We start from the raw sequence: 19,575 nt of genomic DNA, 5'->3' as shown, positions 1-19,575 counted from the left end.
AGGGTAGAGACTGTCTTATTTCACAAAGCACCTAGTCTCTTGTCTACTCTCCCCCAACCCTGGTGCCTAGAAAGGGCCTGGCCATGAGTCAGGTCAGGGCTTAGCCTTCCCATAGGCTGTGTTCACACTGGAGTGGTGTCCACAGCTGCCTGCTCGGTACCACACCTCCTGCTTCCAGCCTCTGGCTCTCAGTTCAGACACCACAGCTCCGAGGAAGACATTCCATGGTATCAAGATGCCCTTTCTCAGAGCCTCCCACTGAATTCAGGGCTCAAAACTTACACTCTTGCAACTGTTCCCTGTTAGATGGAGTCTTGGCACTGGGAACTACATTTTGTAAATAATCTTTCTCCCAGCTATCTCAAGAAAGAGGAGCCGAAGGAGACATGATTAAATGCAGTATCATATCCTGGATGGGATTCTGGAACAGAAAAAAGAACTTAGGCAAAAGTTAAAGAAATCTGAAACAAAGGACAGGACTTTAGTTATAATAATATATCAATGAGTAATGAGTTTTATGTGCTCAGTCATGTCCGACTCTTTGTGACCCCATGGTCTATAGCCTTCCAGGCTCCTTTGTCTATGGGGTTTTCCCAGGCAAGAATACCGGAGTGGGTTGCAGTTTCCTTCTCCAGGGCAGCTTCCCTACCCAGAGATCAGACCTCGGTCTCCTGCATTGCAGACAGATTCTTTACCGTTTGAGCCACCAGGGAAGGGAAACCAAGTCTGTAAGTTAGCACTAATACAACTACCCAACCAGCATTGGTGGCCTGGATGCCTACCATTTATTATTATATGAGAAAGATACAAGTGTTGCTGTTGTTTAGTTACTAAGTCAAGTTTAACTCTTTTTGGGACCCCATGGACTGTAGCTCACCAGGCTCCCCTGTCCAAGGAATTTTCTAGGCAAGAATACCGGAGTGGGGTGCCATTTCCTTCTCCAGGGGATCTTCCCAACCCAGCGATCGAACTTGTGTCTCCTGCATTGCAGGCAGATTATTTACCTGCTGAGCCACTAGGGACTGGTTCATTAATTATAACAAATATACCATAAGATGTCATAAGAGGGGAAATGGGCTGTAGGGTTTTGGAAAATCTGTGCTATTCCTTTTGTAATTTCTTTGTAAATCAAAAACTGTTCTACAAAATAAATTTTATTAAAAATAATCTTTTCCTCAGATTTAAAAACAATTTAAAAACAATTCCTTATATATATAATCATCCAGTAATAGTCTATCAAAAAAAAAAAAGAATAAAAGGACAAATGAATAAATACCAAAGAGATCCAAATTCCCTCATAGTGGACACAATTACTTGCAAGTCTGCCATAGAGGGCCTTAGAAGAAAATGTGAGAGCGTTATCTTTTAATTTGGGGTTAGGCGATGGTTTCTGACATTAGATATCTAAAGCTCAAGAGAAAAAGAAAAATAAATTCGTCTTCATCAAGATGAAAAACTTTTGTGCTTCAAAAAGCACCATCAAGAAAGTGAAAAAGATGGCCACCAAATGAGAGAAAATATCTGCAAGGCATAGATACGCCTGGTAAGGGACTTGTAACCATAGTGTAAAAATATTTTACAGCTCAATACAAACACAAGTAAGCAGATTAGAAACTGAACAAAGGATCTGAACAGTCATTTCTCAGAGAATACATACAAAAGGTCAATAAGCACAGGAAAAGATGCTCAACATCACAGTCAGTAGGGAAATGCAAATCAGAACTGGGAGACCACTCTGAAACCCACTAAAATGACTAAGATAAAAATAACAGCCAATAACAAGTGTCATTAAGGATGTAGAGATACTGGAACCCTCAGCTGCTACTTGTGGGATTATACAATGACTGTAGCTGCTCTGGAACACAGTTTGGCGGCTTTTCAAAACATGAAGCATAAAGTTACCATTGCTGACTTACCCAGAAATCCCACTCCTAGCTACTGGGTTGGCCAAAAAGTTTATTGGGATTTTTCTGTAACATGTTTTGGAAACACCTAAGCAATCTGTGGCCAATCTGATATCAAGAAATAATATATGAAAATGTGTTCCCTCAAGAACTTTAACACAAACATCCACACTGGCATTATTTATAACAGTCAAGAAGTGGAAACAACCGAAATGGTCACCAAGTGATGAGTAAACAAAATGAAGTAAATCCATACAATGGAGCATTATTAGGCAATGAAAAGGAACAAAGGACTGACAGATGCTACAACATGGATGAACCCTGAAAAGATTATGCTACACAGGAGAAGCCAGTTACAGAACGACAAAACAGCATATGGTCCCATTGATATAAAATGTTCAGAATGAACAGTTCACATAAACAGAAAGATTAGTGGTTGCCAGGGGATGGAGGGAGAGGAAAGTGGGGAGTGATTGTTCATGCGGACGGGTGTTTCTTTATGAGATGCTGAAAATGGGCCATTGATAATATTAGATGGTGGGGATAGTTGAACAATTCTGAATGTTCCAAAAACCACTGAACTGTCCACTTTTAAAGAGTGAATGTCATAGTATGTGAATTACATCTCAATGCTTCTCCACTGGCCTGAGATGGAGAGTGACAGTCTAACCTATGAGTCTGGGAGTGGGAATGAGGTCTGGTCTACTCAGCTGTCTTAGAAGCTGTGTTGTACAAGAAATGATCTGCCTAGGTAGGAAAAGCCAGCAATTGTCCAGGGTGGCTCAGACTATAAGTAACCCCAACTCATGAGGACAAAAAAGTGCCCTCAATTCAAATAACATTCCACAATTTAGGATGAACAGCAATACAGGTGATATTTCATTCCCAATGTGTAATCCCCAAGGCTGATTTTGCATTTGGTTCCTAACTCAGGATGGTAAAATTGTTTTAATGCTAGAGGTCTGCAAATCCCTAAACCAGCCAAAGGTGAGGAACCTCCATCCTATTCTCTGTTGTTTGGAGGGAGATTAGGAAGAGTTAGACAGATGTTAAGAACATATTTATGCCAAAATGAGTTTCATCAACTGAAGATAATAAGAACTCATTCAGAAGAATCACAAAAGGAATGATTTTCTTAATATGTGATCCAGTGTCTACAAAACAACTAAAATAGCCTTTAATATCAGTCCACCAGTTACATATGCATTCTGGGAGCAATGCTTTAAGCCCATGGGAAAAGGCTTCTACCTGAATGGGCCAGCTTGAGTACACGTCTTCAAATACAATGGGTCCCACATAGCTTGATTGGGGTCGAGCAACCCAGACATTAGGTCTCTTCTAATTCAGACCAGATCACGCTTTCCTAACAAAGAAGGAAGCAAGTGCATGCTTCATCTTCAGCAGAGCCTGCAGATTTTGCTCATAATGAGCAATGCTCCTGCTGCCTCTGGTTTCCTTAACTGCTCCCCTGTTCCAGGCTGGGATGCAATAAATATGGTAATACAAAGAGGCAAAGATGATTAAACCTTAGCTTTGTCCCTCCTTTTCCTTTCTTATTTCTGTCAGGAATGTGTCACAGTCCCTATAAGGCAACCCAAGGTCTGTTTTTTATTAAAATATACAAGGACAGCTGAGTTGAATAATCCTTAATTATTAAGTTTACAATGGAATTGCAATTTTAGAAAAAGAAAGAGCCTGTGACAGCAACTCGAATGCTCAGTGAATCTGTTACACCGAGAGATTTAATGGAACTCACTGCAGGAAAACACAGAAGCCCAAATGAGGGTTTTTTGGTGTGAGCTCTTGGTGTGGGGGAGGACAAGTGGCCTTGAAAATGTGTGGAGAATAGAGGACACCTCAGTATCATGTCAGAAGAGCTCTCCAGCGGAGAACAGAGCAAATCAAAGACCTCTTCGTGTAGTAAAAGTAGCATGGACTTCAAGGTTGGCCAGAGCCAAGGGTAGAACCTCAGGAGCATCACTTATTTACCTGTGACCTTGAACACAGGATTTAACCTCAGTTTCCTCATCCATTTGTGGGTATGCACTTGAACATGGCTGGGATGAAAGTCAAATACAATGCCCTATCCTTGGGACCTATAGGGCTTCCCTGGTGGCTCAGAGGTTAAAGCGTCTGCCTCCAATGCGGGAGACCTGGGTTCGATCCCTGGGTCAGGAAGATCCCCTGGAGAAGGAAATGGCAACCCACTCCAGTACTCTTGCCTGGAGAATCCCATGGACAGAGGAGCTTGGTGGGCTACAGTCCACGGGGTTGCAAAGAGTTGGACACGACTGAGAGACTTCACTTTCTTTCTTTGGGACCTATAAACTATATTAACTAATTCTTTTTGGTTTTACATGCATGACTACATAGCATACATCTTTTACCTGTTCAAAGATATTACATGTCCTTGCTATTTTCTTCCCTCGAACTTCACTGAGGTATAATTGACAAATAAAAATTTGTGTATTTAAAGTGTATTATATGTTTTGTGTTTCCAAAGTACATTAAATACTATGAAACATTTAAGGTGATATTTTTATATATGTCTACATTGTGAAATCATCATTGCAATCAAGCTAATTAATGTATCTATTGTTTCATGAAGATTTTCATTTCCACATGCATTTTCTTAAGTCTTACTAGAACACTAATGTTCAGTCCAGGGACTTTCCCAGTGGCCTAGCAATTGACTCCACATTCCAATGCATGGTATGCAAGTTTGATCCCTGGTTGGGGAACTAAGATCCTAAGTGCTTCATGGGGCAGCCAAAAAAGAAACCCCACTATTTATACTTAATACTTCAAAAATACATAACCTGGGTGGGGGATAAAGATGGAAATGGATCATAGGAATAGTAACAATGTCTACATGGTCACCCAAAATGATGAGTGAAAATAAGAAAATCAAACTCAAAACAGTAACTTTTTGAGAGTTTGGACTCTGAAGCTAGACTGTCTGGGTCCAAACCCAGCCCCACCCTTCCTCTCTGTGACCCTGAGTCATGACTTCACATGTGGATCCTCAGTTTCATCATCTGTAAAATGGGGATACCAGTAGACCCCTCATGGAATTAGAAGAACATTCTGTGAGTTGGTATCTGAAAAACACTCAGAACATAGCCTAACACAGAGTGAGAACTACCCTTCTATTTGTTAAATAAATAAAATACAGAAGCATTTCACATTGACTACCTCTTTTGATATTCACAATAGGGCTCTATGAGAGACTGGGGAACAAAACAAAGCTCCAAGGAGGAGAGTGACCTCCCTGGGTCAGCAGCTCACAGATAGAAAGACCAGAATCAGAACCTACTTCTAGTTCTTTGTTTTATTCAATCCTAGGTTCCTCCCTGCAGAATCTGGAAACTGCTTCTACAACAAGTTTAAGCCTGAATAAGCAGTAAGACAATTAGAGGCAAATACTGATCATGAAGATGCTGTTTTATCCTTTCTGCTCTTGAGGGGTACAGATTTAAAAACAAACACACAAAAAGGTTGCTTGATATGAAAAGCAAGGCAAACCACCCAGTCTCCTCCTGTCAACAGGGTGATGGAGTGAGTGAGTAAGTAGATCTTCCTAGCAAACAAATATTAACTTTTTATAAGCTAGGCCACCTTTCTGACCAGGAGGTAAGCACTTAGTGACTAAGTAAGAATTTTTTCTCTGCTCACTAAAAGCTCAGTTTCCTTACAGAATAGCTATGTCTCTCAGTTTATCTGCAATTAGGATCGGAGGTACAGGCATTCCTCCAATTTTTCTTTAAATAGTATACCATCCAGGTGACAAAGACACAATACTGTCTTATTTTCAACGAGGTAAACCTCTGCTCACATATACCTTGTCTTTATTTTTTCTCATCCACTTTTTTCCTTCATTACAAAGGTTGCAAAATGAGATGACCAAAAATGTATGTAAAGAGAAAACAAAACCAAGATCATTTGTACTTTTTCCATTCCGAACATGCAAAAATTCCATTTTTCATGTATTTTTTGCTACTCTTTCACTCCCTGTATGTCAACCATGTAGATGTGTATGTGTATGCCTGACACATGTGTGCATGTATTTACATAGTGGAATGATAAGTGTGAGTTTTTGAACTGTCTTGTCACTTACTTTATATCATAAACTATCACTTAGCCATGTTATAACATACTTTTTATAACCAATTAAGAATATGGTTTACTATAAGAGGGATATTCCATTATTTAGACTTATTGTTTAAGTATTAATAGAATTTTTAGGATTATAAGCCATATTTCACAAAAAATTTTCCCCTGATGTAAGGATTATCCCTTTAAGGCAGAATCCCTTAAGGTAGTCATATAGGGTAAACATCTTGGGCAATAATACTATGAACTTCTAAAAGGTTATAGCAATTCTTAATGCCAGCATCAGTATATAAGAGTGCTCACAGGAACTTCCCTAGTCGTCTGTCCAGTGGTTAAAAATCTGCCTTCCAATGCAGGGGATATGGGTTCAATCCCTGGTCGGGGAACTAGATCCCACATGCTGCAGGGCAACTAAGACCATAGGCTGCAACTACTCAGCCTGTGTGCCACAACTAAGGATCCCATATGCCACAACAAAGACCTGAGGCATCCAAATAAATATTAAAAAGAATAATAAAAAAAAAACTGTGTGGATAGCACTCCTTTCTTATCTTTTAAAATGTAGTGTGTCCACTATCATTAGGCATGCTGCAGAAAAATTGATTTGATGTAACAAAGCAAACCTTAAATGAAATTTTGCTAAAAATCTTGTCCGGAAAATAAATCTAATTACTGTAATTAACAGTGAAAGCCAAAAGAAGCATCCGGCACCACTATTATTATATTATTAACATTAGGAAGGTACTCCATTTGTCAAAGTATTTTATAATCATGCATTAGTTAATCCTCATAACATGCCTTGGAAGCAATGAAGCTATTTATAGCTGGACTTCCTGAATGGAATGTCTTTCAAAAGTCCTTCTGTCTTGATATCTCAAATCATTATGACCAGCATATCAATTCACAGAATCATTCTTATCTGTAGAATCCCAAGGGACTTAATTGGCTTCTCAGTTCAAGGAGATCAAGCAGGCCCTGATGTGGGGTGCAGAATTTTCATATCACATGCTGAGAATTTACTTTCTTCTCAGATCTCCATGCCTCCATGAAAGTATGGCCTGCCATAGGCAGCTGATAATAAAACTACTGCTATTTCTAAACTGAACATCTTTGTGCTGCAGCTACTGAGGGAGAAGAGTTTATACTCAATAGGATTCTTACAATTTCAACAACTACTGGAATTATTTAGGTTTGTACATATACATTATTGTAGCTGCAACAGTACTTACACCCAATACTACCATAAGAAGTTTTTATGATCTTAAAATGTGCCATAATTGAGAAAGAGCATAACTATCTGTAATCACACGATGTATGTCTGCTGTGTTCAGTAGTGTCCAACTCTTTGTGACCCCATGGACTGAAGCCTGCCAGGCTCCTCTATCCATGGAATTTTCCAGCCAAGAATACTGGAGCAAGTAGCCATTTCCTACTCCAGGGGATCTTCCTGACTGAGGGACTGAACACACATCTCTTGTGGCTCCTGTATTTGCAGGTGAATTCTTTACCACTGCACCACCTGGGAAGCCCAAACATGCAAATACTCTTCTTTAAAGAGTGTTTTTTTATCTTTTTCCTCCCAACCAGGAAGGGACCTGAGTTCTTTAGTGCAGACAAGGAATAAATATTGAGTTGGCCAAAAAGTTTAAAAACCCAAATGAACTTTTTGGCCACCCCAATACATAAAGGCTCAGAACCACTCATCTAATTCAATGCTTAGCCTACATGACAGCTGGTTTCAAGCGGCAGATCAAGGCTGCAGAATCACGAGTCCCCAAAACTGCACGGAAACCAGGGTTGTGGGAAAAGGCTCCTCTTTATTCCACATTCCCATTTCCTCCTCGGATGTACAACTGAAAGCACAGTGGCAACTGGACAGAGCTACCAGGAGGACCCAAGTCCCCCAGTGGTAACTGACCCTGTAATGTATTTGTCAGTAGCTCCCACCTCCCTTCCCTGCTCCAGGAGGGCAGCCAACCCGATGTTTTGTTAACCTGCCGGCTGACTGCAGGAACAGGGCAGCCCATCAAGAACCAGCCAGGTGAGATCAGTACAAATAGCCGAGCTAGGAAATAAATGCTGTTTTTTACCAAGTAAGTTTTGGGGTGAACGGATTCCTAACTGATATAAGCTAACTGATAAAAAAAACCTCCAGTCTAAAGAGTGAAATGGCCTGCTGAAAACCACTGAGCTGTATAGTGGCCTGAATGTGAAGTGAAATAAAATTAAGTCTGGGCTAATAAGTAACTGGTTGAATAAATATGTCTTTAGGTTATTTATTAATGCAGGCTCCTCAGTTCAGTTCAGTTGCTCAGTTGTGTCTGACTCTTTGCAACCCCATGAACCGCAGCACACCAGGCCTCCCTGTCCATCACCAACTCCTGGAGTTTACCCAAACTCATGTCCATTGAGTCAGTGACGCCATCCAACCATCTCATCCTCTGTCGTCCCCTTCTCCTCCTGCCCTCAATCTCTGCCAGCATCAGGGTCTTTTCCAATGAGTCAGCTCTTCCCATCAGGTGGCCAAAGTACTGGAGTTTCAGCTTCAACATCAGTCCTTCCAATGAACACCCAGGACTGATCTCCTTTAGGATGGACTGGTTGGATCTCCCTGCAGTCCAAGGGACTCTCAAGAGTCTTCTAGGTTTAGTTATTAAACAAGGAAACATTTATGGAGCACATAAATAGTACTTTGCTAAGATACTAGGAAAACAGGAAAATCAAGGCATGGTGTCTTATCTCCAGAAAGCCCAGATTCTACTAGAAGATACAACATGTATAGATAAAGAAAATATAATGTAATAAAGATAATAATGAATACATAGGACTTTATAGGCTGGTGGAAGGGGAGCCCTGACCCAGGCTGAGAGGTTCAGGTGGGCTTCCGGTTACTAGGCACATACCCTGAGAAAACCATAGTTCAAAAAAATACACATGCTCCTTTGGTTACTGCAGCACTATTTACAGTAGCCAGGACACGGAAACAACCTAAGTGTCCATGGACAGGTGAATGGATAAAGAAGCTGTGATACATATATGCAATGGAGTATTACTCAGCCAGAAAAAGGAATGAAATTGTGTCACCTGTAGAGATGGGAATGGACCTAGGGTCTGTCATATAGAGTGAAATAAGTCAGAAAGAGAAAAACAAATATCGTATATTAACGCATGTATGTGGAATCTAGAAGAATCGTACAGATGAACCTAGTTCCAGGGCAGGACAGAGATGCAGACGTGGAGCGTGGACATGTGGACACGGGGTATGGTTGGGGACGGGGCGCATGAGATGAATTGGGAGGGACATATACACACTGCCATGTGTAAATGAGACAGCTAGTGGGAAGCTGCTATAAAGCCCAGGAAGCTCAGCTTGGTGCTCTGTGATGACCTGGGGGTGGGATGGGGGGTTGGGAGGGAGGTCCAAGAAGGAGGGGATATACGTATACATGCAGTTGATCCACTTCATTGTATAGTAGAAACCAACATAACATTGTGAGGCAATTATACTCCAAAAAAAAAAAGTCAGGAAAAAAAAAATGATGCCTAGGCAAGGCTTAAAGAACAAAGGGAATTTGCCAGCTTGGAGTGGAGGAGGATGGGAGAAAGGCACGGTAGAGCAGTAAGAGGAAACAAGAGGCAGGGTGCGCCTCAGACAGGGTGTGGAGCTGCCAGCAGGCGAGTGCTGCTCGAGACAGTGAGGAGCAGCATGGGAACACTGCTGAGAACGACATCAGATCCTGGACGCTCCCTGCGCCACGGCAAAAAGCTTCAATTCTCTATCCTGGACAAGGAGAAGCTACTGAACAGTTTTAGGAAATCACATCAGCATCTCTGAAACATCATTCTGGCAACACAGAGGATGGGTCAGGGAGACAGAAAGGACAGGTGAGGGTCCATGGGGACACGAACTATGCCAGTCACAGTGGGGATGAACAGGAAGAGGTGGAACTGAAAATCATTTAGGAGGGAGAAGCTGCAGGCATCGGTAATGGACAGGCTGGCCGGGGGACTGCAAGAGAAGGCAGACACAAGAGGAACCCCAGTTTCCTGCAGGGTGGGTAGATCTTGGATGTCCACCATCTTTCCCAACTCTGTTTATGCTCTTGACAGTTAGATGTGGGTGTAAAACCTTGATCTCTGTTCAGTTAAACTCTGGGAACTTTTCATGCCTGTTCCTACTGCCAAGATCCTTCTGGATCCTGCCATGGCTATCTGATACATTTCCTCACTGGTGGCTGTAGCTGTGGATAAGCTTCATCCAAACCCTTGGTAAGAAGGTAAAGGCAGAACCAAGGACCTTAGCTGGAGCTGTAGACCCAATTCTGGATATACTCTGAATAGAATTAGATATACATCAAAACAGTGCAGGGATAGAAGAAAAGTCCCATGAAAAAGGAAAAGTAAATGGCAGGTGTTTAACTTGGAGAAGAGGTGACTCGGGAGAGGATGGTCACTTCCAGGTGGAAGAGGAATCCATCTTTCGTAGGACTGTCTCCATGGTGATCTACTAGTGCGAGAACATTATCACACAATCCACAGATTGGAAAAGTTCAGCTTGGCATGAAGCAGGACTGTCTAAGGGTCAGAGACACCTGGAGGTGGGGTGGGCCAGATTGGCATAGAGTAAGCATCTGTATAAATTTGCTAGAGCTGCCCCAACAAAATGCCACAAGCTGGGTGCCTTAAATAACAGCAATTTATTTTCTATAGTTCTGAAGGCTAGAAATTCAAAGTTGAAGTGTCAGTAGGGTTGGTTTCTTCTAAGGTTTCTCTCCTTGGCTTGCAAATGACTGTGCCTCCATCCTGTCTCCTCTTCTTATAAGGACCCCAGTCCCACTGGATGAGGGTCTACCCATAGGACCTCATTTTAATTGAATTACCTCTTCAAAGACCCTAACTTCAAATTCAGTTTGAGTTACTGGGGTTTAGGATTCCCAAGGATACATTTTAAGGGATCACAATTCAGTCCACAACACAACCTGTCAACAGGGATGTGTAAACAGAGGTCTGATGACTGTCAACCAGAGGAAACCAATGAAGAAATTGAAGTAACAAATTCAGAGCGTCCTTGAAGGTCCCTTGAGGTCTCAGAGCTATGATTCTCAACATTGCGAGAGGGCACCTCAACCCTGCTGTTAAACATTATTAACACAATAATCTCCCCGGGGCTTCAGACAATAATTACATTTTCATGGCAGCTTAAATGATGGATGAGAAATGTTGCTTTGCTTTAACCCTTTTTGGAGGAAAGGTGCGGGCCGGCGGCCACACACGAGAACCTGCAGAGGACAACCGCGCGCTTACCTGTGAAACAGGACAGACTTCACCAAGGTGACTACATCCCGGCTGGCGTTGTATCCGGCACAGACAATAGCAACGTGGATTGTCTGGGAAGAGAACAGAGGAGCAATTAGATGGAGAAGGATTTTCCTGGTGCTTCTGACAGCATGAGAAAGTGCCCTATTTCTTGTTGGGATGGTCGGGACACAAGGAACATTGGCGGCAGCTGTGAAGAATAACTCCAGACAGTTTTATTAAGGCCTTTTTAATCGGTTTATGGAGCTATCATCATTTAGAAACCATTAAGGCTCTTTTCAATTACATTTTGGGGACGAGAGAAATGGCAATTGGCTTGAATAGGCAAACAGTGCATCCCGTGCCCCTAAGCCTGGAGACAATGACAATCGGTAACAAGAGAGGAGAAAGAAATACGCCTGAATGTACGAACTGACAACCGGGGACCTCAGTTGGAGACGGGGTGGCTCAGAGTTCAGGAAATGTTCTCACAGGACATTGCAGGTCAGGGGCAATCTGATAACAGGACAAAGGGAACCAAGAAACACCGAAGGGCCCAGCTGGGATACCATTCAGGGAACTGAAGGCTGGCAGAATCAACAGGACATGGATGGGTCATCTCACAGAAGCACTTGAGAGCATGGGCCCTGGCACGCCCGTTAACCGCGGGTGACCCAGGAAAGCTTCAGCATCAGGTGACTCACTGTAACACGACGGTCAGGACGCACATCACGCGGGATGTCGCGGAAGGGAACTATGTCAAGCACAGAGATGCGGCACACTGCAGTCTGATCACAGAAGAAAGCCCCTCGAGGGCTGAGCTTCCGAAACAGGGGTGATTTGCCATCTTGGTGTGCCGTGAATGAATTACAGGTGATGAAGATGACACATTTCTTCAAGTGAGAGTTCCAGGCTACCAGGCAGGGCTACCCCTCAGGCTGGGCTGCCCTCTGCTGCCTGCAAGTTTTATGTTCCTCTGGGCACCCAATACTGAAATTCAAAGAAGGGGTCTTGATAGGCACCGCTTCATTTTCAGAACCATGCATGGCCCTTCCTCCTAGTGCATGGCTCCCAGACTCCCCATTCTCCTCACCAGCCACTTCCAGCTGCAGGAAAGTTCTGATGTCCTGCTCACTTCCATACAGGCTTCCTCAGACCTACGTCACCCCATGTCTCCTGACATCACCAAGGGAAGGTTAACCATACCCAGGATAAACCAACCGAGAGTCTAGGATGCACTTGCAAGACCTTTTCAGTTCCAATGACCTTCACTCCACCCTGGCCACTCACTCTCAGTGCCAGGTACTGAACCTCAGCTTCCTCCAAATCATCACTTTTGAGAAATTATCAGTTTACCCACGGCTCTAGGATTCTCAGAGCCTCTCACCCCTGCAGCTGCCCCTCCCCCTTATGAAGACCCCCCCGCCCCGCCACTTCACCCTGTGTACCAGGCCCTACCTGCTTACCTGACCCATCTACCCTGCCCTTGGCTCCCTGAAATGTTCAGCCCCCATATGCAATATGCAAGCCAGTGCCCCACAGTCAGGGCAGCAGGATCCCTGCTCCACACTTACATGGGGGACCAAGAAGGAAGACGAGGGAAGACAGAAGAGAAGAATCACTACGCTAAGAGCTAATATTTATTGAGCAAATTAGTACATACTGGGTACAGTATTTAGCACTTTACACAGATTGCCAGGTTTAAGCTGTACGAGACAAGTACAGGGTTATTGTTTCAGTATTAGAGATCAGGAAACAGGCTGAGAGAGATGGCATTTTAATTCTGCATAAGAGATTCTTCACCCTGCTGGTGGTGCGTCAGAAACACCCAAAATATCTCAAAAATGTACCCTGTGCCAGCCCTGTCACACACCAATTAACTCACACTCTCAGATGTCCAAGACCTTAACTACTCTACTAGAAGGCAGTGGTTCTCAATAGGGGGTAATCCACTCCCCTTTGCCTCCCCTAGGACACGTGGCGATGTCTGAAGTCATTTTGGGTTGTCACTCCTGGGAATGCAAGGAGTGGCAGTCTATGGATGGAGGCAGAGATGCTGCTCTGCATTCTACAATGCACAGGGTGGTCCCCAAAGAAGCACCCTATGTGCAAAAGGTCAAGAGCACTGTCTCTAGGAAACCCTGTTTTAAGGAAGGAGAGGGGCAGTGAGGGGAGGCTCAGATCCCACAGGACACCAAAGCCACCTTTTCAATCTCATTTCTGCACATTTCAACTTCCCCACCTGTAAAATGACGACAGCCTCACTTATCTCTGGAAAATATCTCCCAGAGACTTAGAATCAAAGTCTGTAAGGCAGATGCAACTGTCACTGTTTGAATAGTGGAGGAGATGAATAGGAAAATGCCTGCCCATGGGAGGTATAACCAGGGTGGGAACAAGAATGGGTAAATGCACGCTGAATCAGGCTCTTTGGAATCACAAATATTTAAATACCCAGCCTCCGAGATATCAAACTTTGTCTTGGCTTCAGGGTTCAGGGACTTTTTAAAATGGGCCCATTAAATGTAAGCACAAGCGCACACATTCTCAAACATTTTACATAATTTCCCAATCTCTTTAGTTTCATCCAGTACACCTGCCACCATGAATAAATTCATCATCTGCAGCCGCCACCGCAGAGCCCTGCTACCCAGGAAGGCAGAAAATTGGAGTGTCACGAACATGTACCTGAAAGAGCTCGGGATGGTCCCAAATTTTATGGGTGCAGAAGAGAATGGCAGAAGTGAGGCGAGGCTTGAGGCAGGAGTGGGGACAGTCTGGGGACAGGGACGAAGGTTCCTTGAAGGACCAGGGGTGCATACATGGCCTCACTAAGAGAATTTTCCATTCTGAAGCTATGAAGTCCAGGTTTCAAGTTTCTCAATGTGGTGGCTTAAAGGTGGTCCCAGATACCTGGATGTTCCTCCCCTCAAAGGAAAGGGTCTAGCATCAGATTCTGTGACCACTTGTCCATTCCTCCCCTATACTTGGTAGACATGATACTTGCCTTTATTGGTCAAAATGTCTAAATATAGTGTGATCATGGACTCACTGCCCTTTTCCAATGGGATTTGTGCACTGAGAACCTTTTTTAGACTGAATTAATTGGGTTCTTGTCACCCTGCTTATTTAACTTATCTGCAGAGTACACCATGCAAAATGCTGGGCTAGATGAAGCACAAGCTGGAATCAAGATTGCCAGGAGAAATATCAACAACCTCAGATATGCAGGTGACACCACCCTTATGGCAGAAAGCTAAGAGGAACTATTGATGAGGGTGAAAAAGCTGGCTTAAAACTCAACATTCAAAAAACTAAGATCATGGAATCTGGTCCGATCACTTCATGGTGAATAGAAGTGGAAAAAGAAGAAGCAGTAACAGATTTTATTTTCTTGAGCTCCAAAATCACTGCAGATGGTAAGTGCAGCCATGAAATAAAGATACTTGCTTCTTGGAAGGAAAGCTATGATGAACCTAGAAAGTGTATCAAAAAGCAGAGCCATCACTTTGCTGACAAAGGTCCATCTAGTCAAAACTATGGTTTTTCCAGTAGTCACGTACTGATGTGAGAGTTGGATCATAAAGAAGGTGAGTGCTGAAGAATTGATGTTTTTGAACTGTGGAGTTGCAGAAGACTCTTGAGTCCCTTGGACTGCAAGGAGATCTTACCAGTCGATTCTACAGGAAATCAGTCCTGAGTATTCATTGGAAGGACTGATGCTGATGCTACAATACTTTGGCCAATGACGGGAAGAGCTGACTCACTGGAAAAGATCCTGATGCTGGGAAAGACCGAAGGCAAAAGGAGAAGGGGACAACAGAGGATGAGATGGTTGGATGGCATCGAACTCAATGGACATGAGTTTGAGCAAAGTCTGGGAGAGAGTGAAGGACGGGGAAGCCTGGCTTGCTGTGGCCCATGGGGTGGAAGAGTCAGACATGACTCAGGGATTGAACAACAACAATAACAAACTGTGTTCCTCCTGCCTCTGGTTTCTGCTCAAGTTTGGTCAATGGGAGACCTCAGCGGGAGTCCAAAGCCCCTCGCCCTCTTTTACCTCTAGTTCTGGTTCCACAAGTCCTCCTCCTGCCCCCGCAGGCCCAGGGGTTGTGGTGACTCCCTCCTGGGAACTTTACAACCCTGACTGGTTCCCCGGAGCACTGCCGATGCCTCTGGCCCTGTGTTAAATCCTCTCCCCACCTTTTGTGAGTATGCCCCTTGTTTCTTGCCAGGACCTGACTAATGCTGGTAACTACTCCTCAGCACCCCATTTATCCTGGGGGCTAGAAGGGGACCTCTGATGACTTTGGGGCATCCATAGATGTATCACTGATCCCTAAGGCAAAGCAAGGCAGAAGGACATCCAAATAACAAACCTGAGAATGGATAAATTGTAGGTATAAATTGGAAGGGACATTCCCTGGAGATCCAGTGATTACGACTCAGTGTCTTTACTGCTGAGGGCTGGGTTTGATCCTTGCTTAGGGAACTAAGATTCCACAAGCCATGCAGTGGGGCCAAAATAATTTTTTTTAACTTAAAAAGATGTTAAAGCACTATACAGAATTCTCAGACACAGAGACCACAAGATTTTTTTTATAAGGAAAGCTTTCTGCTTTCTCCCTTTAGTCATCAATACGATGCTGCAAGCTGTACCTGGAGACAGGTAAGAGTGCCAGAGCTGTGGACTGGGCTTCGTTCCTGACACCACTGGGGTCAAGAAAGTGACCTTCACTGTTGGGGCCTGCAGGAAGAATTCAGGCATGACATAGGTGCTTTTAGAGAGACTGATGTGCCAGGCACTGTCCTGGGCTCAAAGGATAGAAAGGTCAATTGGCCTTTGTTCCCCAGGTCAAGGAACAGGGAGAAATACAGTCAACCAGACAATCCCATCAGAGATTGCGGATCCTCCTATGTCCACAGGCTCAGTGTCCCTGCCCCCCAGAGCGGCCAGCAGCACTGAGACCAAGCGGATGCAGGATGAACTTCCAGCAGAAGACACTACAGTTACTAGACGAGGGCAACACTCACTCCAGTCTCCAGAGTCAGCAGGGATTCACAGCCATATTAGCCTCCTCATAACCTGAGAGAGAACTGTCCTCCAACAGGAGACAGTCCCATAAGGCTGTTTGCTCATACGTGCATGCAGGAGAAGAACTGCTGTCCCAAATGAAGTTCAGACCAAACTAATATGGGATGGCAGGCAAGCTGTGGCCTGGGCAGAAGTAAATACCACTCTGCTTGCTCTGCTTCCACCACTGACACCATTAGCAGAGACCTAAAAGCTCAGGTCTCTTCCAACACCACAAGAGAAGACTACACATGGACATCACCAGATGGTCAACACCAAAATCAGATTGATTACATTCTTTGCAGCCAAGATGGAGAAGCTCTATACAGTGCGCAAAAACAAGACCAGGAGCTGACTGTGGCTCAGATCATAAGTTCCTTATTGCCAAATTCAGACTTAAATGGAAAAAAGTAGGGAAAACCACTAGACGATTCAAGTATGACCTAAATCAAATCCCTTATGATTATACAGTGGAAGTGAGAAATAGATTTAAGGGACTAGATCTGATAGACAGAGTGCCTGATGAACTATGGATGGAGTTTCGTGACATTGTACAGGAGACAGGGATCAAGACCATCCCCATGGGAAAGAAATGCAAAAAAACACAAAATGGCTGTCTGGGGAGGCCTTACAAATAGCTAAGAAATGAAGAGAAGTGAAAAGCAAAGGAGAAAAGAAAAGATATACCCATTTGAATGCAGAGTTCCAAAGAATAGCAAAGAGAGACAAGAAAGCGTTCCTCAGCGATCAATGCAAAGAAAGAGAGGAAAACAACAGAATGGGAAAGACTAGAGATCTCTTCAAGAAAATGAGAGATACCAAGGGAACATTTCATGCAAAGATGGGCTCAATAAAGGACAGAAATGGTATGGACCTAACAGAAACAGAAGATATTAAGAAGAGGTGGCAAGAATACACAGAAGAACTGTACAAAAAAGATCTTCACAACCAAGATAATCACGATGGTATGATCACTCACCTAGAGCCAGACATCCTGGAATGTGAAGTCAAGTGGGCCTTAGAAAGCATCACTACAAACAAAGCTAGTGGAGGTGATGGAATTCCAGTAGAGCTGTTTCAAATCCTGAAAGATGATGCTGTGAAAGTGCTGCACTCAATATGCCAGCACATTTGGAAAACTCAGCAGTGGCCACAGAACTAGAAAAGGTCAGTTTTCACTCCAATCCCAAAGAAAGGCAATGCCAAAGAATGTTCAAACTACCGCACAATTGCACTCATCTCGCACGCTAGTAAAGTAATGCTCAAAATTCTCCAAGCCAGGCTTCAGCAATACGTGAACTGTGAACTTCCAGATGTTCAAGCTGGTTTTCAAAAAGGCAGAGGAACCGGAGATCAAATTGCCAACATCCGCTGGATCATGGAAAAAGCAAAAGAGTTCCAGAAAAACATCTATTTCTGCTTTATTGACTATGCTAAAGCCTTATGACTGTGTGGATCACAATAAACTATGGAAAATTCTGAAAGAGATGGGAATACCAGACCACCTGACCTGCCTCTTGAGAAACCTATATGCAGGTCAGGAAGCAACAGTTAGAACTGGACATGGAACAACAGATTGGTTCCAAATAGGAAGAGGAGTACATCAAGGCTGTATATTGTCACCCTGCTTATTTAACTTCTATGCAGAGTACATCATGAGAAACGCTGGACTGGAAGAAACACAGGCTGGAATCAAGATTGCCGGGAGAAATCTCAATAACCTCAGATATGCAGATGACACCACCCTTATGGCCCAAAGTGAAGAGGAACTAAAAAGCCTCTTGATGAAACTGAAAGAGGAGAGTGAAAAAGTTGGCTTAAAGCTTAACATTCAGGAAACGAAAATCATGGCATCTGGTCCCATCACTTCATGGCAAATAGATGGGGAAACAGTGGAAACAGTGTCAGACTTTATTTTTTTGGGCTCCAAAATCACTGCAGATGGTGACTGCAGCCATGAAATCAAAAGACGCTTACTCCTTGGAAGAAAAGTTATGACTAACCTAGATAGTATATTCAAAAGCAGAGACATTACTTTGCCAACAAAGGTCCGTCTAGTCAAGGCTATGGTTTTTCCAGTGGTCATGTATGGATGTGAGAATTGGACTGTGAAGAAAGCTGAGTGCTGAAAAATTGATGCTTTTGAACTGTGGTGTTGGAGAAGACTCTTGAGAGTCCCTTGGATGGCAAGGAGATCCAACCAGTCCATTCTGAAGGAGATCAACCCTGGGATTTCTTTGGAAGGGAATGATGCTAAAGCTGAAGCTCCAGTACTTTGGCCACCTCATGCGAAGAGTTGACTCATTGGAAAAGACTCTGATGTTGGGCGGGATTGGAGGCAGGAGGAAAAGGGGACGACAGAGGATGAGATGGCTGGATGGCATCACTGACTCGATGGATGTGAGTCTGAGTGAACTCCGGGAGTTGGTGATGGACAGGGAGGCCTAGTATGCTGCAATTCATGGGGTTGCAAAGAGTCGGACATGACTGAGCGACTGAACTGAATTGAAAAGCTCAGGTGCCCCCCTCAGGGCATTCTGCCTGGGGGGCACAATGCAGTGAAAGCCTCTGCTAACTGGGAGCCTTTAGGAGTGGGAGTGAGAAGGAAATCTATTTAAATGCTGCCATGTGATATGAGGGGAAAAGTCAAGGCTAGGTCTAGATCCTGGACTGCGGCTGCTGGGGACGGGGTGGGGAGGCAGGACCTCCCAGAGGATAGATGTTGTCATGGCAGCTGGGGAGAGGCACACAGCTGGCTGCAGAGGCCGTTTCCCCAGTTAGTGGGGAAAACCCAACAAGGGTAGAGAGACCTTGGTTTGAGCGGCAATGTCAACACAAGTCACTGTGTGGTCTTGGAACAGCTGCTCTATATCCCTGAACCTCACTGACTCACCTGTAAAATGGAGATAAAAATAGATACCCCACTGGATAACTGAGGGTATCAGACACATAAGTGCATGACTGAACTGATGCTTGTTCACATCACTGACTGCATACACAGCACAAAGAGAAGCTGGGCATTGTCCCCTGGCTTCAACTTCCTTATCTGTAAAATGGGGGCATGATTCTACTTACCCTCAAGGAGTTGTTTAGGATAAGTGGTCCTCAAACTCTAACATCCATCAGAAGCCCTGCAGGGTTTGTTAACACAGAGTGTGGGGTCCCTCCCCTCCAAGTTTCTCATTCAGG

At 43.9% G+C, this 19,575-nt stretch overlaps 1 protein-coding gene across 2 annotated transcripts in view; it reads right to left on the bottom strand.

Moving 5' to 3' along the window:
- LARGE1 (LARGE xylosyl- and glucuronyltransferase 1) overlaps positions 1-19,575 on the bottom strand; it is a 614,612-nt gene that overhangs the window by 307,524 nt on the left and 287,513 nt on the right. For both annotated transcript variants that reach the window (XM_040234777.1, XM_040234778.1), the window contains exon 4: positions 11,322-11,404. In XM_040234777.1, the coding sequence (XP_040090711.1) occupies positions 11,322-11,404 (83 nt within the window). The remainder of the gene's footprint in view (positions 1-11,321; positions 11,405-19,575) is intronic.

Source organism: Oryx dammah, unplaced genomic scaffold (assembly GCF_014754425.2).
Source record: "Oryx dammah isolate SB20612 unplaced genomic scaffold, SCBI_Odam_1.1 HiC_scaffold_29, whole genome shotgun sequence".
Classification (NCBI taxonomy): Eukaryota; Metazoa; Chordata; class Mammalia; order Artiodactyla; family Bovidae; genus Oryx; species Oryx dammah.
The sequence above is the reverse complement of the archived record's forward strand: the minus strand, read 5'-3'. Positions and strand labels throughout refer to the sequence as shown.